General features: G+C 39.3%; 2 protein-coding genes across 5 annotated transcripts in view; one reads left to right on the top strand and one right to left on the bottom strand.

Annotated features, from left to right (window-relative positions):
* Window positions 1-688: 688 nt before the first annotated feature.
* Window positions 689-16,691, top strand: flr (fleer). 4 transcript variants are annotated; one of them, XM_050069563.1, is made up of 20 exons: window positions 689-857; window positions 1,323-1,388; window positions 2,330-2,539; window positions 3,147-3,203; window positions 3,376-3,511; window positions 3,875-3,979; window positions 4,191-4,319; window positions 5,927-5,976; window positions 6,534-6,686; window positions 8,577-8,642; window positions 8,834-8,887; window positions 9,695-9,760; window positions 10,115-10,191; window positions 10,824-11,031; window positions 11,245-11,292; window positions 11,596-11,667; window positions 12,230-12,333; window positions 13,202-13,280; window positions 13,995-14,124; window positions 15,812-16,691. In XM_050069563.1, exons 1-20 carry the CDS (start codon window positions 810-812, stop codon window positions 15,946-15,948), a joined length of 1,995 nt encoding a protein of 664 aa, XP_049925520.1. In that variant the 5' UTR covers window positions 689-809; the 3' UTR covers window positions 15,949-16,691. The 4 variants fall into 4 exon arrangements, with proteins under 4 accessions (XP_049925520.1, XP_049925521.1, XP_049925522.1 ...); XM_050069564.1 differs by lacking the exon at window positions 11,245-11,292; XM_050069565.1 differs by lacking the exon at window positions 13,995-14,124.
* A 918-nt stretch (window positions 16,692-17,609) lies between these two features.
* c18h16orf89 (chromosome 18 C16orf89 homolog) overlaps window positions 17,610-21,103 on the bottom strand; it is a 19,655-nt gene continuing 16,161 nt past the window's right edge. Inside the window, exons 6-8 of the mRNA XM_050069573.1 lie at window positions 19,207-19,311; window positions 18,745-18,834; window positions 17,610-17,897 (exon numbers count right to left, since the gene is read on the bottom strand). Coding sequence (XP_049925530.1) covers window positions 17,794-17,897; window positions 18,745-18,834; window positions 19,207-19,311 — 299 coding nt within the window. The 3' untranslated portion in view covers window positions 17,610-17,793. The remainder of the gene's footprint in view (window positions 17,898-18,744; window positions 18,835-19,206; window positions 19,312-21,103) is intronic.

The raw sequence follows: 21,103 nt of genomic DNA, 5'->3' as shown, positions 1-21,103 counted from the left end.
CAGATAGTGTTAAAGCCATGTTTTATTTTGTTTTTAATAGGTAAAAAGATCTTACAATGTACTAAAACAATACAGGCCTGTTTTTTTGTTGTTGTTTTTTAAAAAGCAGCCTTCTTGGAGACCCTGTTGGTACATAAAACGTTATAAGATTCTCTCTGTGGTGACCCAATGTGCAAGAAGTGTCTTCTAGTGGCCCTTCCAGTGAAGAAAACATGAAGCAGCAGTCATATAGACTGCCTACACCCTGGTGGCTAACTGCATGCAGCTGGTGTCCCTATCTTTTATTTATTTTTTTCACCCTCAGATAGCCTAAGAAGGACCTGAACCTTTCCTTTAAAGTGCAAACTCACAGGGTTGCTACACATTTGTGGGGGTTCACCCCAGGTTTCAGGGTGAATACTGAATTAAGGTTGAGATGCATCTTTGAGATTTACAGGTTGCTCTTGACCTAGCTACTTGTCCTTTTAAATAAAATAAAAACAAATGAAAAATAATTTACATACATGACATTTAACGGAAAACGTGGATTTTACATAAAGTTACAGTGTGTGGCAGTACTCAACAGTTAAATAAAGGTTTGGGAGGGAAAAAATGGAAGGTTGGAGGGCGGGACTTGTTTCTTCTATACGATTGGTTTTCAAACACGTCTGTCAAATAGACTACTTCCGGTCTGTCCGGTTGCTTAGTAACAGCTCCTATGCGCTCCATCCGTCCACCAAACAGAAGCTAGCCAGATGGTTTATTTCAGATTTTGGAAACACATCACGTTACAAGTGATTTGTTGTCGTTAAAACTACTCGTGTGAAGCCATGACAACTATAAAAGACGGAGAGTACACGTCTACAATCTACAAACTGGTGAGAATATTGTCCTTTTGGTTGAGGTTAGCCTCTTATCTTACTGGTCAGCTAGCGGCGTTAGCTCGGGCCGAAACTCCAGTCAGAAGTCGTTCAATTTAGTGTTTATTAGTTTACTTTATTGAGAAGCACGCACTCGATATATAACACCCTCGGAATTGCGATTGACTGCATGTAAATTCAGCATACATTTAATACAACAAATACGAAATACACATTAAAAGTTAAACTTTTGCTGTATTATTGTACGTTATCGGTACTGCGTCACAAAAGAATATCTTAACTGTAGTTCAGCGTAACGTTATGAAATGGTGAACTAAAGTTAACGTTAGACTCCACATAACGTCATTTTAAACAGATTGTATCAGCAGCAGTTTCCCTGCTAGATTACGCCAATGTGAACAATAGTTATTGGGAATGCTGTATTAACTATCATCATATCATAGTTAATTTTCTGTCTTTTAGATTAAAGACGGCCAGTATGTGGAGGCAATTCATATCCTGAACGGCCAACTTCAAAAACACACGAAGGTGAGTGTTTGAAACTGTGTGAAACACGTATAACGGTAGGATATATCTTTCAGGATGTCTGCAGGTCTTTTATAAGTCTGTTACTACAAATATTGAGCCTATAATGTAACTGAATTAACGTTACCTTAAATCGAGACAATTACTTAATCGACAGAAAATTAAGCTTCAAATATTTTTGATGATCAATCAATTGTTTAAGTCACTTTTCAAAGCAAATCCCCAAATTCACTGGCAGTTTTACAAATGCAAGGATTTGCTGATTTTTCTGCTTTATTTCATTGCAAATAAAGCCAAAATGAGTAATATATTAATTGATCAATAAAAAAAATGTTGTTTACTATTTAAATATCTCTTAGAAAATGCCAAATATTTACTTGTACTAGCCTTTTTATTGACGTAACAAATAATCAATCAATTGAGAAAATAATTGACAGATTAATCGATAATGAAAATGATTGTGGGGCTTTGGTACCATAGGATGGACAAACCAAGACACTTAAAGACATTGCAATGGGCCTCAAGAAAATTGTGACTACAGTGTATTTTCTCACATATAATAGACAAAGCAATTTATTAACCAAAGAACTAATTGCCAAATGAATCAATAATAAAAATCATCTTTATTTGTAGCCCTAATGGCAATGATGTGATTTAGTCTTTAATGTAAAATCTATTGTATGATTTTAAAAAATACAGGTTATGCTCATTTATATAAATCGATTATTTATGATTTATATTTATTTAAAAAAAAAAAAACAGTTTTTAAAAGTACATTTTATGCTGTAATATTTGACAGACATTCCATTTAATATTTAATTGTTGTTGTAGATGCTTTGTGAACAGCTCAGATGGTGTGTTTTTGTTTATCCACACAGCCTCATATTACAAACACTACAGACGACTGTCAGTTTAGCTCACTCTGTCTGTTAATTGTGTCACAGTCCAGGGCAGCGCTGTCTCTGCTGGGTTACTGCTACTATCACATCCAGGACTTCACCAACTCTGCGGAGTGCTATGAGCAGCTCACCCAGCTGCATCCAGAGGTGGAGGAGTACAAGGTGTACTATGCCCAGTCGCTTTATAAAGCTGGTGCTTATCCTGAGGCGTTGAAGGCTTCCTTCGTGCTCGACAACCCCAGCAGTCACATCAAGGTACAGCGCGTACACACTGCCAGGCTCAAAAAGCAGGATGAGGTGAAAACCTTGTATTGCCAAAAGGCCAACTTTTCAGCAGCTCCACTAAGACTCACTGCATTGTTTTCTATTTGGGTTGAGGTGTTTAATCACTGCTTCCTGTTTTGGATTTAACAACAACTCCACCTTATTTACATTGGAATTTTTCACTCTGTTCCCTCCATCTGTTATATTTACATGGGCTTCATCACTGGGAGCTGTTGTTCAACAGGAGTGCTCTAACAAATGCTTATGGGCCACAAATGCACAACTAATGAAATAAACAAAAATGTGTATAGCTCATCAACAGGGAACACATTGTTTCACCAGAAAGCCAAAATAATGCTGCCTTCAAATTGAATTCAAGTTCATGGTATTGATATGAGAGATCAAGTAGGAACATCATGTAATTCCCACAGAGTATGTGTGAATTTATTGTGGAAAAACAGGTTCCAGCTGATGAAAATGAATTATGGATGCCTGGATCACAGTCTGTAGTTCATGCTATTGCGTAATTATTTGCCCCAAAGTCAAACCAGCAATTTACCTTTACCTTTGGTTTATCCCCTCTCTCTCTCTGGCACAGATGGTGAAGCTTCAAGCCTGTATCAAATATTGCGAGGAAGATTACTCTGCTGCCAAGGTGACGAGCTCTCTCGCATTATCTGTTAATGCATACAAATTATACCATTTCCATTCAGTGCGGTGGCAGTTTGAATCATTATTATCTGCAGTCAAATATGCACATCCATTAATTTTCTACCAACTGCACTAACTCTGTGTACGTGTGTGTGTGTGTGTGTGTGTGTGTACAGTCACTGCTGGAGCAGCTGCCCCAGGAAGACCCAGACTACGTCTACAATATGGGCTGTTTGCTTTACCAAGACGGCAAGTATGAGGAGGCCTGCAAGAAGCTTATGTCTGCCATGCAAGTGCTGGGATATGTGCCAGGTAGTTATCAAAGACACACACATGAATACACCTTCAGTGGCTGTTGCTACACGATACTGCACATTTTTATGTACGTTGACATGACCTTTAACAGAGAAAAAGAGCTGACATGTCACATCACCCAACAAAGGTCACTAGACTGATCACAAGATAAAATGCTTTGGGATCTCATTAAGTTGAAGCGCCAGTGATTGATTGATCATGACATCATATGTTCGCTTTGCAGTCGTTAATCAGAGCATCACGAATTTTAAGAAAAAAATTGGTAGGCTATCAGATCGACATTTGGTCAAAAATCATCCCTACAGGCACCATTTAAGTTCATCTTGTCATCTCTGTCTTTCTGCCCCTCCTCTCTCTCAGCGTTGTCCTACAACATCGCCCTATGTTACTACAGCCTGAAGAACTATGCTCAGGCCCTCAAATACATTGGGGAGATCATCGAGCGAGGCATCAGAGAACATCCAGGTAAAACCAGTCACATTGGAACTGTAATCTTCTCATCTATGATAATTCAACAAACAGACTCACTCCTCGTTACAGGAGTTAGAGTGTCAGAGTGACATTTTTAATGTAATTTTTTAACAATGCACTTGTTCGATCTTTTTAAATTTTGACTTAAGTTAAATGAGTCTAGTTACATTATTTGATGACCTTACTTTGTGTTTCTGTGCACCAGAGCTGAGTGTCGGGATGACGACAGAGGGCATTGATGTCCACAGTGTGGGCAACACACTGGTGCTGCATCAGACAGCCCTGATTGAAGCCTTCAACCTCAAAGCTGCCATTGAATACCAGCTAAAGAACTGTATGAACCTCACTCACTGACTTTATAACTTAACATGTGATATACATACAAGTAGAAGGTTGGAGGGAGAGATGAGAGTGCTTCATATTCACAAAATAACCTATAAAAAACAAAAAAAACCCACGCCAGTTAAAGTCATAACTTGGGGCATTCACAGAGAATTAATTCTTTGACTGCATCTCCATAAATAATACAACACAACAGTGATTTAACCTTCAGCCAGTTTACATCTTTTTAATTGCCTTGTGACTTAAAGGTCTAGTGTGCAGGAATTTATTGGCAGAACTGAAACTTCTCCTTTGTGCCAAGCGTGTAGGAGAACTGCAGTGTCTGATGCAAAAACGTGAATAGCCTTGTCTAGAGCCAGTGTTTGATTTGTTCTTTCTGGGCTACTGTAGAGCAGCATGGCGGACTCTGAAAGAGGGCCCACTCTGTTTGTAGATATAATGGCTCATTCTAAGTTACAATAAGTTTTTGACCACTAGTAGCACCATAAAGCAGTGTTTTTACAAGCCAAGATGAGGAGGACTGCAACCTGGTATATATTGGTATAAACTAGAGCTGAAACAACTCCTCAAGAAACTTGAGTAGCTCGATCATTGAATATAATTTTTGAATCCACATCACTACATAGAGCACACTGTGTTTCACATGTTGCAATGTAGACTAATGTTAAATGCAAATTAACAACGTTCAGCCTTCCTCTGGTCTGCCAGCGCCTGGAGCTTCCCTGCTCTTCCGCCAGTAAAAGTCTGCCTGGGGACCCCTGCCAGCAGATGAGCAGGGAGCTCAGGGCAGCACTGAGGGAAACACCATTCATCTACACACACTGCGATGACACCAAGCTTGTTGAAAAGCGACAAAGTGTCTCTTTTAAGAATGTTAATACACTGGCTAGATAGGCTTTCACAAATTGACTGCAGCATTTTGATTTCTCAAGCAAACTTAGCCAACTTAGGGATACAGCCACAGACAATAAAATGCTACAGTCAATTTGTAACATCCTGAGCTTCATTCATGTTATTATGATAATCACACAAACAAAAATGCACACACAAACACACACCTACCCTCCTCACAGTGATATATAAAATACCCCAAAATGCAATCAGATGGTGTAAGTGGCAGTTGGAGCCTAATTATTGTATGCAATTTAAACAATCGAAATGTTGATTCTTCTGAAAAGGAAACCAATTATTCATTCAAACAAAAGTATTTTGTATCCGATAACTCGATTAATTGATGGATTAATTAGTAAAATACTTGATTACTTAAATAATCTATAACTGCAGCCCTAGTGAAAACAATACAGGATTTTAGATTTTCATAAAAATGTGCTTTGCAGGTTTTATTGGTAAGGAAATGTTTTCAAAACATTTGTTAGGCCTCAGGAATCATACACATGGTGCACTGTGGTGGAAAACAGGAAAGCAAAGGAAGACAGCAAAGGAAAACTCCACAGGGCACCTTTAAGTGTTGATTATTTGAGTTTCTTTGAATTAAGTTTACATAATTTGTTCATTGCCCAAAGACGTGTAGGAGAAACACTGATATAGAATAAAGCTAACCACTTTCTTTTTTGTTTTGTTTTGTGTATTTCCTTGCAGTGAAAGGAGCTCAGGAGGCTTTGACAGACATGCCGCCCAGATCAGAGGAGGTGTGTGTGTGTGTGTGTGTGTGTGTGTGTGTGTGTGTGTGTGTGTGCATGCATGCAGCTGGATTCTCTACACCCCTTGGTTAGGTGTGATTGTTCTGATATAATCTGAATTAGGGCTGCCTGGACCTGCCCTGCTAACAGCCTGGAGATAACAGAGATTAATAGAATATTAGGATAGAGACATAGGTGTGAAGGCTTACATGGAGGTGATTATGATAGTTTTATCGTCTTGAAACTGCTTCATTAAAATTAATGTGCAGATGGGGCACTGTCCTTGGTCCAGTGTGTAGCTGCCACTGAGTCATGACACTTTTCAACCTGAGTTGAAAGTTGGAAAAGTGTACAATTAGTGCCCCCTAGTGGAATTTAGTACCTTCTAAAGTTGTCACAGTTTCTATGCTTCTAAACAGACTGCAGAATCATGTTTGAGGGTCATTCACTGAAAAATCCCAAATGTTTTCACCTAATAGTTTGTAAAGTGTACAAAGAGAATGCTTTTACAGAGGCATGAAACATAGTGTGTCATACTGTATGCTGTGATGTGCATGTTTTGGCAGGAGCTGGACCCAGTGACGCTCCACAACCAGGCTCTGGTGAACATGGACACAAAGCCATCAGAGGGTTTTGAGAAGCTGGCCTTCCTACTGCAGCAGCCCTCCTTCCCCCCAGTCACGTTTGGAAACCTGCTTCTGCTCTACTGCAAACACGAGGTACGCAACAGGGCGGCCTGCAGAAAGGTCCCACACTGAATCAACTGTGGCTTTAATTGTTCTAGAGAAAGGAATCATTACCTGCTTAAGGACGGCTGGACTTAACAGTTACAAAGAGCTTTCACATCCAGCCTGTGGCAGTTTGACAAAAGTGTGTTTTTTTCCCCCAAAGTTTGTGACACAACTAATTCCACACTATATTTTGGGACTGAAAAACATCCACATTCACACAAAGTAACTTTATCTGTCAAATGGTCCATTACTGACCATGATCCAACCAAACATCTCTGCTTTCAGGCCCTGTCTACACTTATACAGATATTTTTTAATATGGTGTTTTCCCCCTCCATTTTGAATAAGAATTCTGTCCACACAACCTTTGTTTTATTAAATACCTCAATCAACACTACAACTTAAATATGACTATAAAAGCTCATAGGTGTTAGTTGTCGTCCATGGTCTCTTCTTGTTGCAAAGGTAGTAAAGTGTACGGTCTACCTTGTCCAAAATACCTCTCATCTCTGTTGATTCCCCTTTGGATATATGGACAAAGGAGCTCATTCAAAGATACATATAATGCTCTTGACATGCAAATTTTTCTTTCTCCTCATCGACAACAATCCCACTCTGGAAATTGTCCCACTATCTGCTGGTTTGACCACCCTGATCCAAAACTGTCATTTCTGGTTAACTTTAAGCCACAAACACTGAGGCAGACCAAATAACACTGGGTGTAGCAAACGCCTCCGTCTGTCCATGAAGTGGTGCAGCATTACTAGATGAAGATGTAAAGTAGTCATTAGACCAAGCAGTGCTAATAAAATGTAAACCAACTGGTAGACTGCCATTGTTTGTTGTAGTTTCTGGCACATGGTTGTTACAGGAAGCATCAATGGACATACACGAATTAAGGAGATGATGTCACTGTTACCCAAATGCTTTGTTTTACATGTTCAGTAACAGTAACCTGAGTTTTGAAAAATCTGCACTTTAGAAGGTGTTTCCAAAAAGTTGCGTTTTAGTGACTTAGAACTTTGTGCGTGACTGAGAGGCCAAAATGTAGAGGAAGTTATCCATTTTCAGAGATATCCGTATGTGTGTAGACAGGGCCTCTCTGTCAGTGAAAATGTTTTTATTCTGACTCCAGAGGAGTGCAACACATCATTCATCAGATTCATCTAAAACACAGGATTAACACACTTTGAACTGTCCGGTCTGGAAATACAGATTCCTCCTGTCCTCCTGACTTTGTTTTTTGTGGTCTGATCGCTTCGTGTAATTCTCCTTTCAACGCAAGGCCGACTCACATTGGACCGCAGCTCACTGAACACAAGACAGCCGTTATATACTGATGCATAAATAGCTTCCAACAGCTGCTGACATTCTTGTTAAGGACATGCAGAATTACAATACATCAGTATGCAGTTCTACAGCAAAAGAAACACCTGTTTGAAGAGAATGATTTGTTTGTGAATGTTTATTTTCCCTGAGTAAATTAAAAGTTTCCCTCTAAATAGTTTTGGCAGCTACATAAAGCCAACAACTGCGTATGATAACCTTGGTCATACCAGGCTTGTTATACTGAATGATATTTGATTGAACAGCTCTTCATGAAAGTTTCCATCCTGTGGAGCTGTCTTCATTATACAGAGAATTATTGTTCAAAAACATGACACCCCTATGTTACACTAAGACGTGACTGTGTCAGCATTTTCCACCATACGGTACCAGTGAGAGTCCATGCAGGGAGTAGCAGTGTTTTGAAAAGGATTTGGCATCATGTGGTGTGAGTCTTATTGGAAAGGGGTCCAAACACACAGAGAGGTGTGAGTCTTTCATTAAAATGGTATTAATGTCTCTGCTGGATCTTTCTCTCTTTCTCTCTGTCAGTACTTTGACCTGGCAGCTGATGTCCTGGCAGAGAACGCCCATCTCACCTACAAGTTCCTCTCGCCAGTAAGTTACTGGACTGATTCATATGTTTTTATTAACAATCACACCAGGTCCTAATTCACACTTCAGGAGCCCTATTTTTGTGTGTCTGTTTGCCTACACAAATATAAAAATGCAAAATGTCCCTTGACTAAATAATCATGACAGGTTTCTCATGACAGGATCCATATTAATTGTGTGTTTGTCCTTTTCAGTACATGTATGAGTTTCTTGATGCTTTGTTGACCTGCCAGACAGCACCAGAGGAGGTATTGAAAAACATTTTATCATCAAAGCTGCAATGGATTAAATGACTGTGTGTAATGTATTAGTAGTTACAAACTCCCAGAGAAGTATCATCAACCCTGCATTTCTCCTCAGTGTTTTAGCATCTTTCAGCTCAATGGTTTGTTTTTTACACATTTACTGCATGATTCAGTCTCAGAACTCTTTTACAGTAGTACTCCGCTGTTGTCAGGAAACGATCGTAAAGCTGGTTTAAACAGGCAAGGGTTTGCTCATAAATTCTTTTATAAGGTGACAATATGTCACTTTTGTGTTAACAGCTTGTACAGTTGCCCCAAAATGGTTGAACAATTGGTGTATATACTGTAGCTAAGAGGATGTCCATTGGTCCCAGGGATAAATATTTTTAAAACTAACGAGCCAGTTTAAGTTGCATGAAACATTGCACTTTGGTGGTTCCTGAAAGCAGGGACTTGAATTGATTCGAATTTTGAAACGTGGACATCACACTTTCACACTTCAAACGTTACCAGTTTCATTTGGTCAAACATGTTTAAACCACTTGAGATGAAATAAAAGTTTTGGAAGGAACCTGCAAAATGAGATTTGAAGTTTCTATGGGTCATTTTGAGTAAGCTGGTCAAAGTAACCAAATAATTACAGAGGAGCTTTAATTCTCAGGATGCAGGTACTTTTTATTGCATTGTCTTTGTATCCAGCTTCTGACCCACTGACACTCGATGGATGTGCACAAAACTATCTGTGCTGACTTTGTAATTTTGATTATTTTTAAATTACTGAAATTAATTTACTATCTGTTTGTTTCACAGGCTTTTAGGAAGTTTGATGAGATGAACGCCAAACTGACAGAACAGTTACGAAAGCTGGCCAAGCAGGTTGTTTGCCTCTGCCTTCTTCTTTATCTTCTTTCTATATTTATTTTTTATTTGTTATGTATTGTACTGTAGGTATGTTTATTTTTATATCTATATCTATATTTAATTTGTAGATAATACATATTAGACATACAAACACCTGCTGATGTAGTTTTATCTGTCTGTTGATCCATTCCAGACAAATCATAATGAAACACTTTGCTGAGTTACAGCCTTTTTTTACAGTTAAAAGTTGGCCTTTCAGGGATTTTTCCCAATACGTTGTAACTTGTAATTATAAAGAAAGTATAGATTTTGATGTAAAGAAGCTCAGGGAGTTTTGGCTGACTGTTGTTTGTGTCCGTCTTCTCCAAGGTGCAGGAGGCCAGGTTGGCTCGAGACGATGAAGTGCAGAAGAAAGCTCTGCAGGACTACGACTTGATGCAGGAGAAGTGAGGGGACACACACACACACACACACACACACACACACACACACTTACACACACAGTGCTGAGATGTGGGAAGTAAGGTATTTTGAATGCATTTTAAACAGATGGAAAAATAGTTAGGAGTCTGATTGCTGATATCTTGCACCAATATTTGAACATTTTTAAATATTTTAACATGACACATGAGAAATTGCACTGCCTACCTATACGCCTGAACCATTTTAATACCTATAAATCATATATTTATGTAGATATCCAACCCTTAGTTCTTTCTTTTGCTCTAATTATTGTTATTTGACACTTGCCTTTTTAGCACAGCTGCCAGAGCATGCCACCCTGTAGTTCACTGCACATGTTGTATAAGCCAGTGACATATGAAACCTTTGAATCTTGAATTATTCATATACCAATGTTCAGGCCATGCAAGAAGTAACAATAACAAGAAGAAATGTGTTGTTTGGAGCTTAAAAAAGAAACCTTTGACATATCATTTAGATCACAGGACACGAATACTCTACATATTATGCTTCACAATTTTAACCAAAGGCATCAGTCCAGTTAGTTAAATTACAGCAAAGAACTGTCTTAGAGAAATACAAAAGCATATTCATCATGTAATTGACCCGGTCGCAGGTACATTGTGGTCCTGATGGCTCAGGCCAAGATCTACTGGAACAGGGAGAACTTTCAGATGGTGGAGAAGATTTTCCGCAAGTCAGTGGAGGTCTGTAATGAGGACGACACATGGAAGCTGAACGTAGCCCACGTGCTCTTCATGCAGAACAAGTACAAGGAGGCCATCGGCTTCTACGAGCCCATCGTAAAGAAGCACTACGATAACGTGAGTGTTTCAAGATGGCTGGTCACAATCATGAAGAATATGAAGAAATATGTGGAGGGAGATTCAGAGTATAAGTGCAAGCTTCATTACTGAGAAAAATGCATTAACACTTTATTGTATTTTGAAGCAAATCTTCAAATACAAAGTTGTTAATCAGCACCACTGACAGTCTGAGGTCAGGAGTAAGTGTTTACAGTTTGCCTTTCTGTCCAGGTGGAGCAGTGTAACATTCAGGAGTGTCCCTGCAAGTGCAAACCCTCGGTAAAACTAGAGACCAAACAGCAATGTATTGGTTCCCCTGCAGTGTCTTTACGTCTGTGCAAGTGTGCATGACATCTGTTTTGATGATTTTCTGCTGTTACTTTTGTGTGGGGATTTTATATGACTTGTTTGTTTGCAGTGGTGCTCATGTCATTTAAAGGTTTAAAGGTTTTTAAAGGTCCGAGTGCTGGCTGGAAATATTCTGCAAAATGAGCCAAAGTGTGTGTGTGTGTGTGTGTGTGTGTGTGTGTGTGTGTGTGTGTGTGTGTGTGTGTGTGTGTGTGTGTGTGTGTTTCACTGTAGATCCTGAATGTGAGCGCTGTGGTCCTGGCCAACCTGTGTGTGTCCTACATCCTGACCAGCCAGAATGAGGAGGTACTGTGCAAAGAGTTGGCTCAGTGTTTTCAGTTGTTAAATAATCATATACAGTATGTGATAATATAATAAATGTATGCAAAAAGCATGGTAAATCATCAAATTTATTTTCACTGTCACGATATATAATACAGTATAATACCATTCTGCATAATGACTACTTTTAATTTTAAAACTTTAAGTACATTTTGCTAAAAGATTTTGTCCTTTAACTTAAGTTAAATTTTAAAATCAGGGCTCTTACCTGTAATGGAGTGTTAGTAAGGTGTGTTGTTACTTAATTCAATATAGGATCTGTATACGACTTTTCAGCACTGCTTTTACATGTGATACTTTACTGTAAGTATGTTCTGTATAATACTCATGTACTTTTGCTAACTTTGCTAAAGCAAATAAGTTAACTTTCATGTGTTGCCTGTAGATGTTTTTGCTTTGTGTGTTTGTATGGGGGGAACTTTTTTAGGGTTAATTAACATTTTTCTGCCTTGTGTCATTTTTTTTGTCACTTTTTTCTGAAGTACACAGTATGAATTTGTCTCTCCTCTGTTTCCTCCTTAAACAGGCTGAAGAGCTAATGAGAAAGATTGAGAAAGAGGAGGAGCAGATCTCCTACGACGACCCCGAAAAGAAGGTCTTCCACCTCTGCATTGTCAACCTGGTGATCGGGTGAGTTCCAGCTGTGGCTGCTGCTTTTCACTAATCCTGCTGGAAAAACTGACTCAGGACCTGCTTGTACTTTTTTAGTAGCAGAGAGTTTTGACTGAAGCTTTTTATAATCTGATTTTGCATCGCTCTGTGCACCTCATTTTTTTCTGCTCCTCATGAATTTAGGACCACTTGTTCATATTATGCCTTATATGTTTTTAGTGTCCTGGCTTTCAAAACAAATTCTACCCCTGAAACAATTAAGACTATCAACCTGTCCATCTATATATCTTTACTGTAAGCTTTAATGTAGAAAGTCATTTTAATAAATATATACAAAATATGTAATATAACCATGAACTAGTATTAAAATAATCCAGTATGTTTTTTAAAACTGTGTGATACTTTGTTCTGAATGAGCAAACAGCCAATCACATGACTGGGTTTGCTCACTTAAGGTGAAATGACACTAAGGTTAAATGTATACAAGCAGACTTATTGAAAGGGATTAAAAAACAAAAGGCACCTTACAGTTAAAGAACTATCCAAATCTGTAATAAAATATTGTGACTCAAAGTTCACTTGCTAGCCTTTTCTGCAACTGTCAACCATATTCCACAGTCTTTTTCAGTAAATTCACCTTGCCTCAGTGTCATCAACTGAGCTGAGTATGGTACTAAGTCAGGTCATGTGACACATAAGCAAGTTCTATTCGATGAATAAGAAGAAGGAAGAAACTTGAGTTTAGAGTATATATTCACATATTCTGTATCTTTTCCGAAGTCAAGAATGGATCTCCAGGCTCAACCATGCAGACAGAAAAAGGAAATAGATGTTGATTAAAATGATCTCTTATCACTGCTTTGTCTGAAGTTTTGTTTTCTTTCAGGACACTGTACTGTGCCAAGGGGAACTACGACTTTGGCATCTCTCGTGTCATTAAGAGCCTGGAGCCTTACAATAAAAAGGTCAGCCATTTATTAGTTCTCTGGGTTTTCTGATAGTTTGTAGCAATGCCTAAATGACAGGTTACATTCAAAGCATATTTAAATGGCAGCAGGCATCTTTTCACTGTTTCACAGGCTCAATGATGGACAGCGGATCATACACAAAACTATGAGAGTGTTTATTATTAAAATGTCACATTTGAAAGACAGGCATTAAGTTTTGAACCAAAAATATAAACCTGGGCCCTCCAGGACTCTCGCTGAGGGTCTTCTCTGAGGCTGAGCTGCTCTTTTTGGGACCTTTTGATCTTATCCAGTTACAACACCAGACTCTGGCTGCAGCTGAGTCCACTAAGCTCCAGCTGAGAACACAAGCCGTCATCCTGAGTGTTTCCCCCTCTCATCCTCACAACAATCACCACCACACAGTCACATTCATGGTAAAAGCAGAGCTGAGTTCAGGAATTTGAAGCCTGGCAGCCACACAGTCACGCCAGCTTCTCCCAACCTGAGTATCACGTCTGAACTCCGATTCCTTCAAACAGAAGGAAGACGTCATTGTCACGTACCATCCTGTAAAGTCGAACCATAACTACAACTAAAGCAAAACATTAGCAACACTTTTATTTACATTAATGATACTTACATTTAAAGTATTGTTATACATGTAACCCAAAACTTGTTGTACAACAGCAAGGAACATTAAAGACTGTGTGTGTCTGGATGTGTGTGTAGCTGGGGACGGACACATGGTTCTACGCCAAACGCTGTTTCCTCTCTCTGCTGGAGAACATGTCCAAACACATGGTCATGCTGAGGGACGCTGTGGTACAGGAGTGTATCCAGTTCCTGGAACACTGCGAGGGTGAGCAGCAGTCACACCCACACACACACACACACACACACACACACACAAACACCTGCAAAATGCTGGACTGCTGCAGTAACAGTACCGATATTATCTCCACCATCAGTACTTTGAGTAATGACATATAGATGTGCTGATTCCAAATACAACTTATTTCACTCATCAGTTTTTAAATTATTATCATTCTGTTTTTGAATGCATATTTTGCAGCCCATGATCCCATGAGCTCCCCCTAGTGTCACCATCAGGTTATATTTGACCATTAACTAAATAGTTCAGCAACTGTAACTATTTCCAGCTAACTAGCTAACTTCCTATAGTAGTAACCATGCACACCTTCCAAGACCATCAGCTTGCATATTATTTACCTTTTAAAGGATTCTCTTTTAAAACAAGTCAGTTGGAAACCTAAAGTCAGATGGAGACAACCTTTTCATCCACTCATGAAGCTAATGTTCAATTAGCTAGCTAGCTACAGTTGATCAAATATAACAGTGTAAGTGAAAATCTGCTTTTGCCTACTTCTGTCTGAAATCCAGGCCCCATTGTTTCAGAAATGACTCAGCATTTTGAGGCGTAAAGCTGCCGCTGTTATCACTGAAACTGCATATGTGCAAGATAAGAACAGCAACATTGACAGGTGTAGCAGCATGTACTGAAATTTTGTCCATCCAAGGTATGTTGCTCAGATTTTCATGAAGTATGCATTAATTTCATCAATTTTACTCCTGCACCACCAGCAGGTCACAGTTTCCACCTCCATGCAATAAATGTAAAAATCTGGTCATCTGGTCAAATTCTGGTCAGATTTTTATTAAATTTACAGAGACTTCTTTTATGACTTCTCATGCGCTGAGCTCACCAACAAGCTCCATTGTGCTGAAGCTGATTCAACATTCAGCATGTTGAACATGTTGAATCGTGCAAAAAAAGCTGACGGGGCTACGAGGGGCAACCAATGAGGGCGGCAGATGCTCACCCAAAGGCCAAGCTTTGACTGATGGCTGATCGTTGGCTTGGTGTGTCAGGCTTTAAGAACCACAGAATCCTCAGGAAACCTATAATGCAAGGTGTGACCAACATTTCAGCCTAGAGGCCTGCACAGGTCTGGTTTTAAAGATCCACTTCCAAACCGACACCGTGACTTGCAATGCCATGCCTGCCCCCACTTGACCAATTAGTTATGCAACCCAACCCAACCCATCCACACAAGATCTGCAGCCCAAACAGAAACCACAAATCCTACAATAACCATGTGCTGTTCAAATTATTTGGTTAGGCAGCACATTTGAAAAGTGTTTATTTTGGGACATTTATACATGTGAAACTAAAATATTTTAAAATTAAAGTAATATAGTAGTAATAGTAATATTTTTTTCTAATTCTCATAATATTGAGCAACACATCTTTACAATTAACTAACACACCTGATTGATGCAGCTTTCATTATCCAAGTGGCACAGAAGACAGAGCTGACACACAAAGTCAGCAGACAGAGGATTAAAATGTATCTCATAATATTTTAATACATGTATCATCCGACGCACAAATACCAAACACAAATCACCCTTTGCGAGTCAGGGTACCCACCCCAATGCAGGACTCTGTTTCCACCTTAAGTAGATGCTAGCAGACCTTTATATGTTGTTTAGTTTGAGTTAACACTAATCTGTCTCACCTGTAGCGTACGGTAAGGAGGTTCCCGCCATCATTGAGCAGCCTCTGGAGGAGACCCGCATTCACATTGGCAAGAACACCGTCACCTATGAGGCTCGACTGCTTAAGGCGCTGTTCTACGAGGTCATTGGCTGGAACAAGTGACGTCATCACACAGGTGTCACTGTTATGTGTGAGGTTTTTACCAGATCAGTAAAATCACTGATTATTCTCTGTGTCAGTGTTTTTGACAGAGAATAATGGACTGGACTTGACTGGAATCAAGAGACACTGGGCATACATTAAGGCCTGCTGTGCGCACTTTAAATCTCTGGGAATAAAAACTATTTCCAGTTCTTGACTTTCTTTTGGGACTCACTCTGCCTTCCTCTGTCTCAACACACATACACACACACACACACACACACACACCCCAAGGGAAGCTTGTATGTTGATGTTGAGTTGAGCTGGGGCAGTTTTGGCAGAATGATGGCTCCAACAGATCTTACATAACCAGCTTGTGTTCTTTCTCACGTTATAAGGCCTCCTGCTCCGACAAAAGCTCCACTTGACAGACTCTTACAGCCAGTAATGTGATCAGAGATTATTTACATTAATAACTACTATTTATATACTATTGTAGAGAATAACATTTGTTTACATACAGCAGACTTTTTTATTGGTTGTTTTTTCTTCTAACATGAAATACATGATAACATTCTGTATGTACAGTAAGTTCATCTACAGACATTCATAGTTCATGCATATATCCTCTTGGTCAGTGCTGGTTGTGCAGCTGCCTTCTGGCCCTCTCTTTTGGCTTTATATTTAGTCAATAAAATGTTTGTGAGAAGAAAAAACATAATTTAATTTAAAATAAAAATGTTATTTTTGGACAAAAAAAACAACTTGTGAAGTTTTTCTTTAAGGCTACAGTAAATTTTAATTGGCCTTTCAAATAGGGATGCTCCAATCAAGCTTTTAATGGTTGCTAATATTAACCTGTTGATAAGCATGTTTACAGACAGATCCTACAGAAAAGACCCTGAAAGAACCACTACTAAAGATCAGTATGCTTTAAACAAACTGCTTGTCAGATCATTAAACATCATCTGAAATACCTAACACCTTTCTGATGTCTGAATTTGGGGACTAGCGTTCCCATTTTATGCACAATTACTAGAATAAGAACCAGGTGATACTGTACAATATTTCTCCTTTAATTCATCACATCTTGTCATACTCCAAAATCAACAGGTGTCTTTTCCACCTAAATTCTGGGCAGGTCTCCATCCTCTGCAAACTTTTTGTCTCTGAATGATCACAGAGCAGCCTGAAATGTCAAATTCAGTCAGAAACTACCAACCAGGAGATTACATCACAGTTAACACTATCACTGTGTATCCCTTTGACCATAACTTACAAAACTGGTTAAAAAGCTGTGAGTCAAAAAGCTAAGTCTGACCCATTGGCTTACCCTGATTTCATTTAGAAAAAAACAGTTAAATTCTTTAGCTAGCTTGTTGAATCACAGGCCAAATAACAGCCTACATTACTGTATCTGGAGACAACAGCTGCAACCATGTCCAGCTCCACATGGACAGCAACATGAGCTGCCTGGAGATCACGTTAACTCTTTCAGCTGCTCAAGTTATTTGTGAGGAGTATATTCTGATGGTTTTGTTGGATTGGAGCATCGCTACTTTCAAAAGACATCTCATTTAGAATTAATTAGATGCAAAGCAGATTCAGCATACGGTGAGTAAAGCATCTTCCTCATTATAATCATAGAATACAATATAGAAAAAAAAGGTAGAAGGAAAATCTCCATTTTGTGCCAAGCACCCACATCCCAGCATTTTATTAAGCATTTTCATCATCTTACGACTTATGTTCATAAAGTAACATTGTGTCGGGAGTCCAACCGTGAAGAGCACCTCTGTCTGATGATCTACAACGTTTTGCTCGTGTGAATGCACCCACGAAGAGGGTGGGTGGTGGTTGGGACGTTCAGGAGAGTGGCCTCTTTGTTATGTCCTGTTCTGTCAGGTAGTAATTAAGGTATCCTCCCAGAGCACCGACAGCCACTGCTGTCATATGACTGGAACAGCCATCTGAGAGATGAGACAGAAACAGAGGAGGAGGAGAGAAACCACAGTCATAAAATGCTCCAATACATTCTTTACAAGTCACAATTCTGCATTTAAAATTTTACTTAGCTGAAAGTCAACAAGTATTAGCAGTAAAAGGACCTCTGCTTTCAAAAGTAATAGTACAGATAGTGAAAAAAGAGAAGTGCAAACCATGGAGGAGTTAAAAGAAAATAGGGAAAATTGGAATTGAAGAAACAGGAGCTATAATACCTTGATTCAAACTAACCCATCTCACAGCAACAGCAATCACTGACTCCTGTCCATCTTCAGCATTCATTCATTTGTAATTTTTGCACAACTTGCTGACACTAACTAGGACACTTGCATGTTTTTGGCAGCTTTGATTAAAATACACTTGAATGTCCCTGTGGGGATGTTTGTTTTGACTCTGTAAGACTTTGTTCCATAAACAATACACCAAATAAAAAAATGAAAAACATAAAACATTACAAAAGACAATAAAATAAATGAAGAGAAATAGTTTCAAGAGTACATTCAGTACTACAAACAACCATATATTTTTGTCTGTGGTTAAGGTCCTGTCAAATTCATTGCTTCTGCTGTGAGTTACCAGTTGCCTCAAGTTACATAAAAAAAATTTGCATTTGTGGTATAGTGATTTTAAATATGGAGATACAGGTGAAACTCAAATTCTGGGGAAAAGAGAGCACTGGTATGTGATTAGGTCCCAAAATATTGTACAGGAGCAAAAGTGTTGATACACACCATATGTGATTCTCAGCAGTGAAAGCTCTCTGTGTGATGACAGACTTATAAATTATATTAGATTCATCAGTCACAAACTGACCTGGAAGTATTTTCTCCCTCCTCTTTACTCTCCTGTGAGGCTGCAGCTGTTCCAGCAGCTCGTCTCCGATGATCTGAGAGATGATGCTCTCTGAGAAAAAAACACAGCGGAGGAGATAAACTCTTAATCCATTTTATCCAGCTAATAATCGTATTCTGGTTCAGGCTGTTAACAGAGTGCTCAGACTGCTAAATAACAAATAAGTCTACATTTACGCCACCTGGTAAAACACTTTTTTTTGGTTTACGTGTGATAAAAAAAAACATGAACCACATTAGATGTGTTTTGGAGCTCATGTATCTATAAATAGACAAGCTAGGAAGAAGATTATCACCTCTGATCTAAACAGACCGAAAAGAAAAAAATCCAGATGTGCATTAGTCTGAACACAGTTTGAGAGTGAAGCATCGATACAAGGCAAGGTCATTTTTACGACTAAATTGCTGTAAAAAAAACACTTACTGTCTCTCCCAAAGCAGCCCACTTCCTCATCCTGCAGCCTGAGGATATGCTGCAGCCAATCAGCATTGTAGAAGTCAGAGAAGCCAGCCAATCCACAAATCAGGACTGTTGATGGAGAGCAGAGGAACTCAAGTCAGTCAAAACATTGTTCAATCTTAATGACATTTACATTTGATCACAGTGCAGATTAATTTCTTTCAGCAATTTTCTGGACATGAATCAAGAAAGTTTAAAGGTCCAGTGTGTAGGATTTAGGGGCATGTTTTGGCAGATATTGTATATAATATTCATTACTATGTTTTCAGTGGTCTAAAATCAACCTGAAAATAAGAATCGTTTAGTCGGGAACACTTTAGACAAAGAAAACTTTATTTCCATTTGTAGTATTATATGTGGTATTTCTACTACACAGAAAGCCTCTTCCACGCACCTACGTGGAAAGCCTAAGGTGTGGAGAGAGCACACTTCTCTGCCCTTCCATGTGCAAATGAGGAAAGCCTGAGACAGAGAGAGCAAACCTCCCTGCCCTTCCATGCATCCACATGGAAAGCCTAAGGCGGGGAGAGCAGCAGCAAAGACCCCCAGACCAGAACAGAGCAGCATCAATGACAAACAGAAATTAAATTTATAAGTCAGACACAGCATGAAAAGGAGGAGCTGGGGTGGAGGCAGGTTGCAAAGCAGCTTGCAGAAGAAGCAGCAACAGAAGGCAGTCTACAGCAGTTTAAATAGGGCGCCCTGAATGAGATTTGCCAATTGGTTGCATAGAAAGGAATCATGTGACCTATCAGCTGACTCCCTTCCATCAATCAGCTGCTCCATCAGTTGATTGGCTGTTTGAAATCAGCTGATGTAGCTGAAATGTGAGCTGAGCTTGATATCATGTCCTGCCTGAACTAACCCATGTTCTTTCTACAGTAGCACAGAACAGACAAACCAAACACTGGCTCTTGATAAGGCCATTCCCATTTCCTTTTTTCAAATCAGCCACTGTAGTTCTCCTACACGCTAGGCACATGTTTCAGGTCTGCACCTCACCACTAGATGCTAATGAATCCTACACACTAGACCTTTAAGTCAATTTCCACTGGAAGTTACTAAAAATATTTTTGTCCCATAGGCTGACTTTGGCTGTTTTCCATCCCTTGTACAATTTGTTAGAAAAGGTCAAACTTGAAAAATCCTTGCAAAGAAAAATTAAACACAGCAGAGAGAAGCTAAATGTAAAGGCAAGAAAGGAAAGGGTCAGTATTTATACAAAGAATTTGGGAAGAAGTAATGTATGAGGGTGTTCCGGATTAGTCTGTCAACCAGATGTGAACTATATTGATAATCAGTTCCAGTGATGGGAATAACGGCGTTATAAATAACAGCGTTACTAACGGCACTACTTTTTTCAGTAACGACTAATCACAAAAGTTACTGTCTCCCCCGTTATAACGCCGTTATGGTTACTCACAATAAAATGCGCCGTTACTCGGCTTTACTTCAGTTCACTGAAGCGGCTTTCACTCAGACCAGCTCCTTCTCAGCGGAGCTTTAAAGTGTTTCTTCTTTGGTGAGGGCAGGTGAGGGGGAAGCATAAGTGATGATGATTGGCTTAGGGAGAGGAAAATTTCATCATAAACCAATCAGAGGCAGAGTAGGGCGGGTATTCACAAGCAGGTTTGTCAGGTCCACGACTTCAGGCTTGTGTTTTTGTAAAGTCGCTTACAAATATTGGTAGTCGTCACGGGCAAGGCCGTAACTACCATTGAGGACACCGAGGTCATGACCTCGGTATTTTTTCCCGACCTAAATGAATGAATAAAATGAAAATAAAAATAAACCATTTCATTTGTGCGGTGAAAGTACGTGGGAGGACCGATGGAAGGTGATTGAGTGACTCTCTCTTCTC

The sequence above is a fragment of the Epinephelus moara genome, chromosome 18 (genome assembly GCF_006386435.1).
Source record: "Epinephelus moara isolate mb chromosome 18, YSFRI_EMoa_1.0, whole genome shotgun sequence".
Taxonomy (NCBI): Eukaryota; Metazoa; Chordata; class Actinopteri; order Perciformes; family Serranidae; genus Epinephelus; species Epinephelus moara.
This window is presented reverse-complemented; position numbering and strand designations above follow the sequence as displayed.

Excerpts from the sequence above, each read along its gene's own strand:
- flr (XM_050069563.1), top strand. The coding sequence starts at position 810 with ATGACAACTATAAAAGACGGAGAGTACACGTCTACAATCTACAAACTG. Across the intron at positions 3,204-3,375 it reads AAGATTACTCTGCTGCCAAG|TCACTGCTGGAGCAGCTGCC; the intron begins GTGACGAGCTCT and ends GTGTGTGTACAG. Across the intron at positions 11,668-12,229 it reads TGACCAGCCAGAATGAGGAG|GCTGAAGAGCTAATGAGAAA; the intron begins GTACTGTGCAAA and ends CTCCTTAAACAG.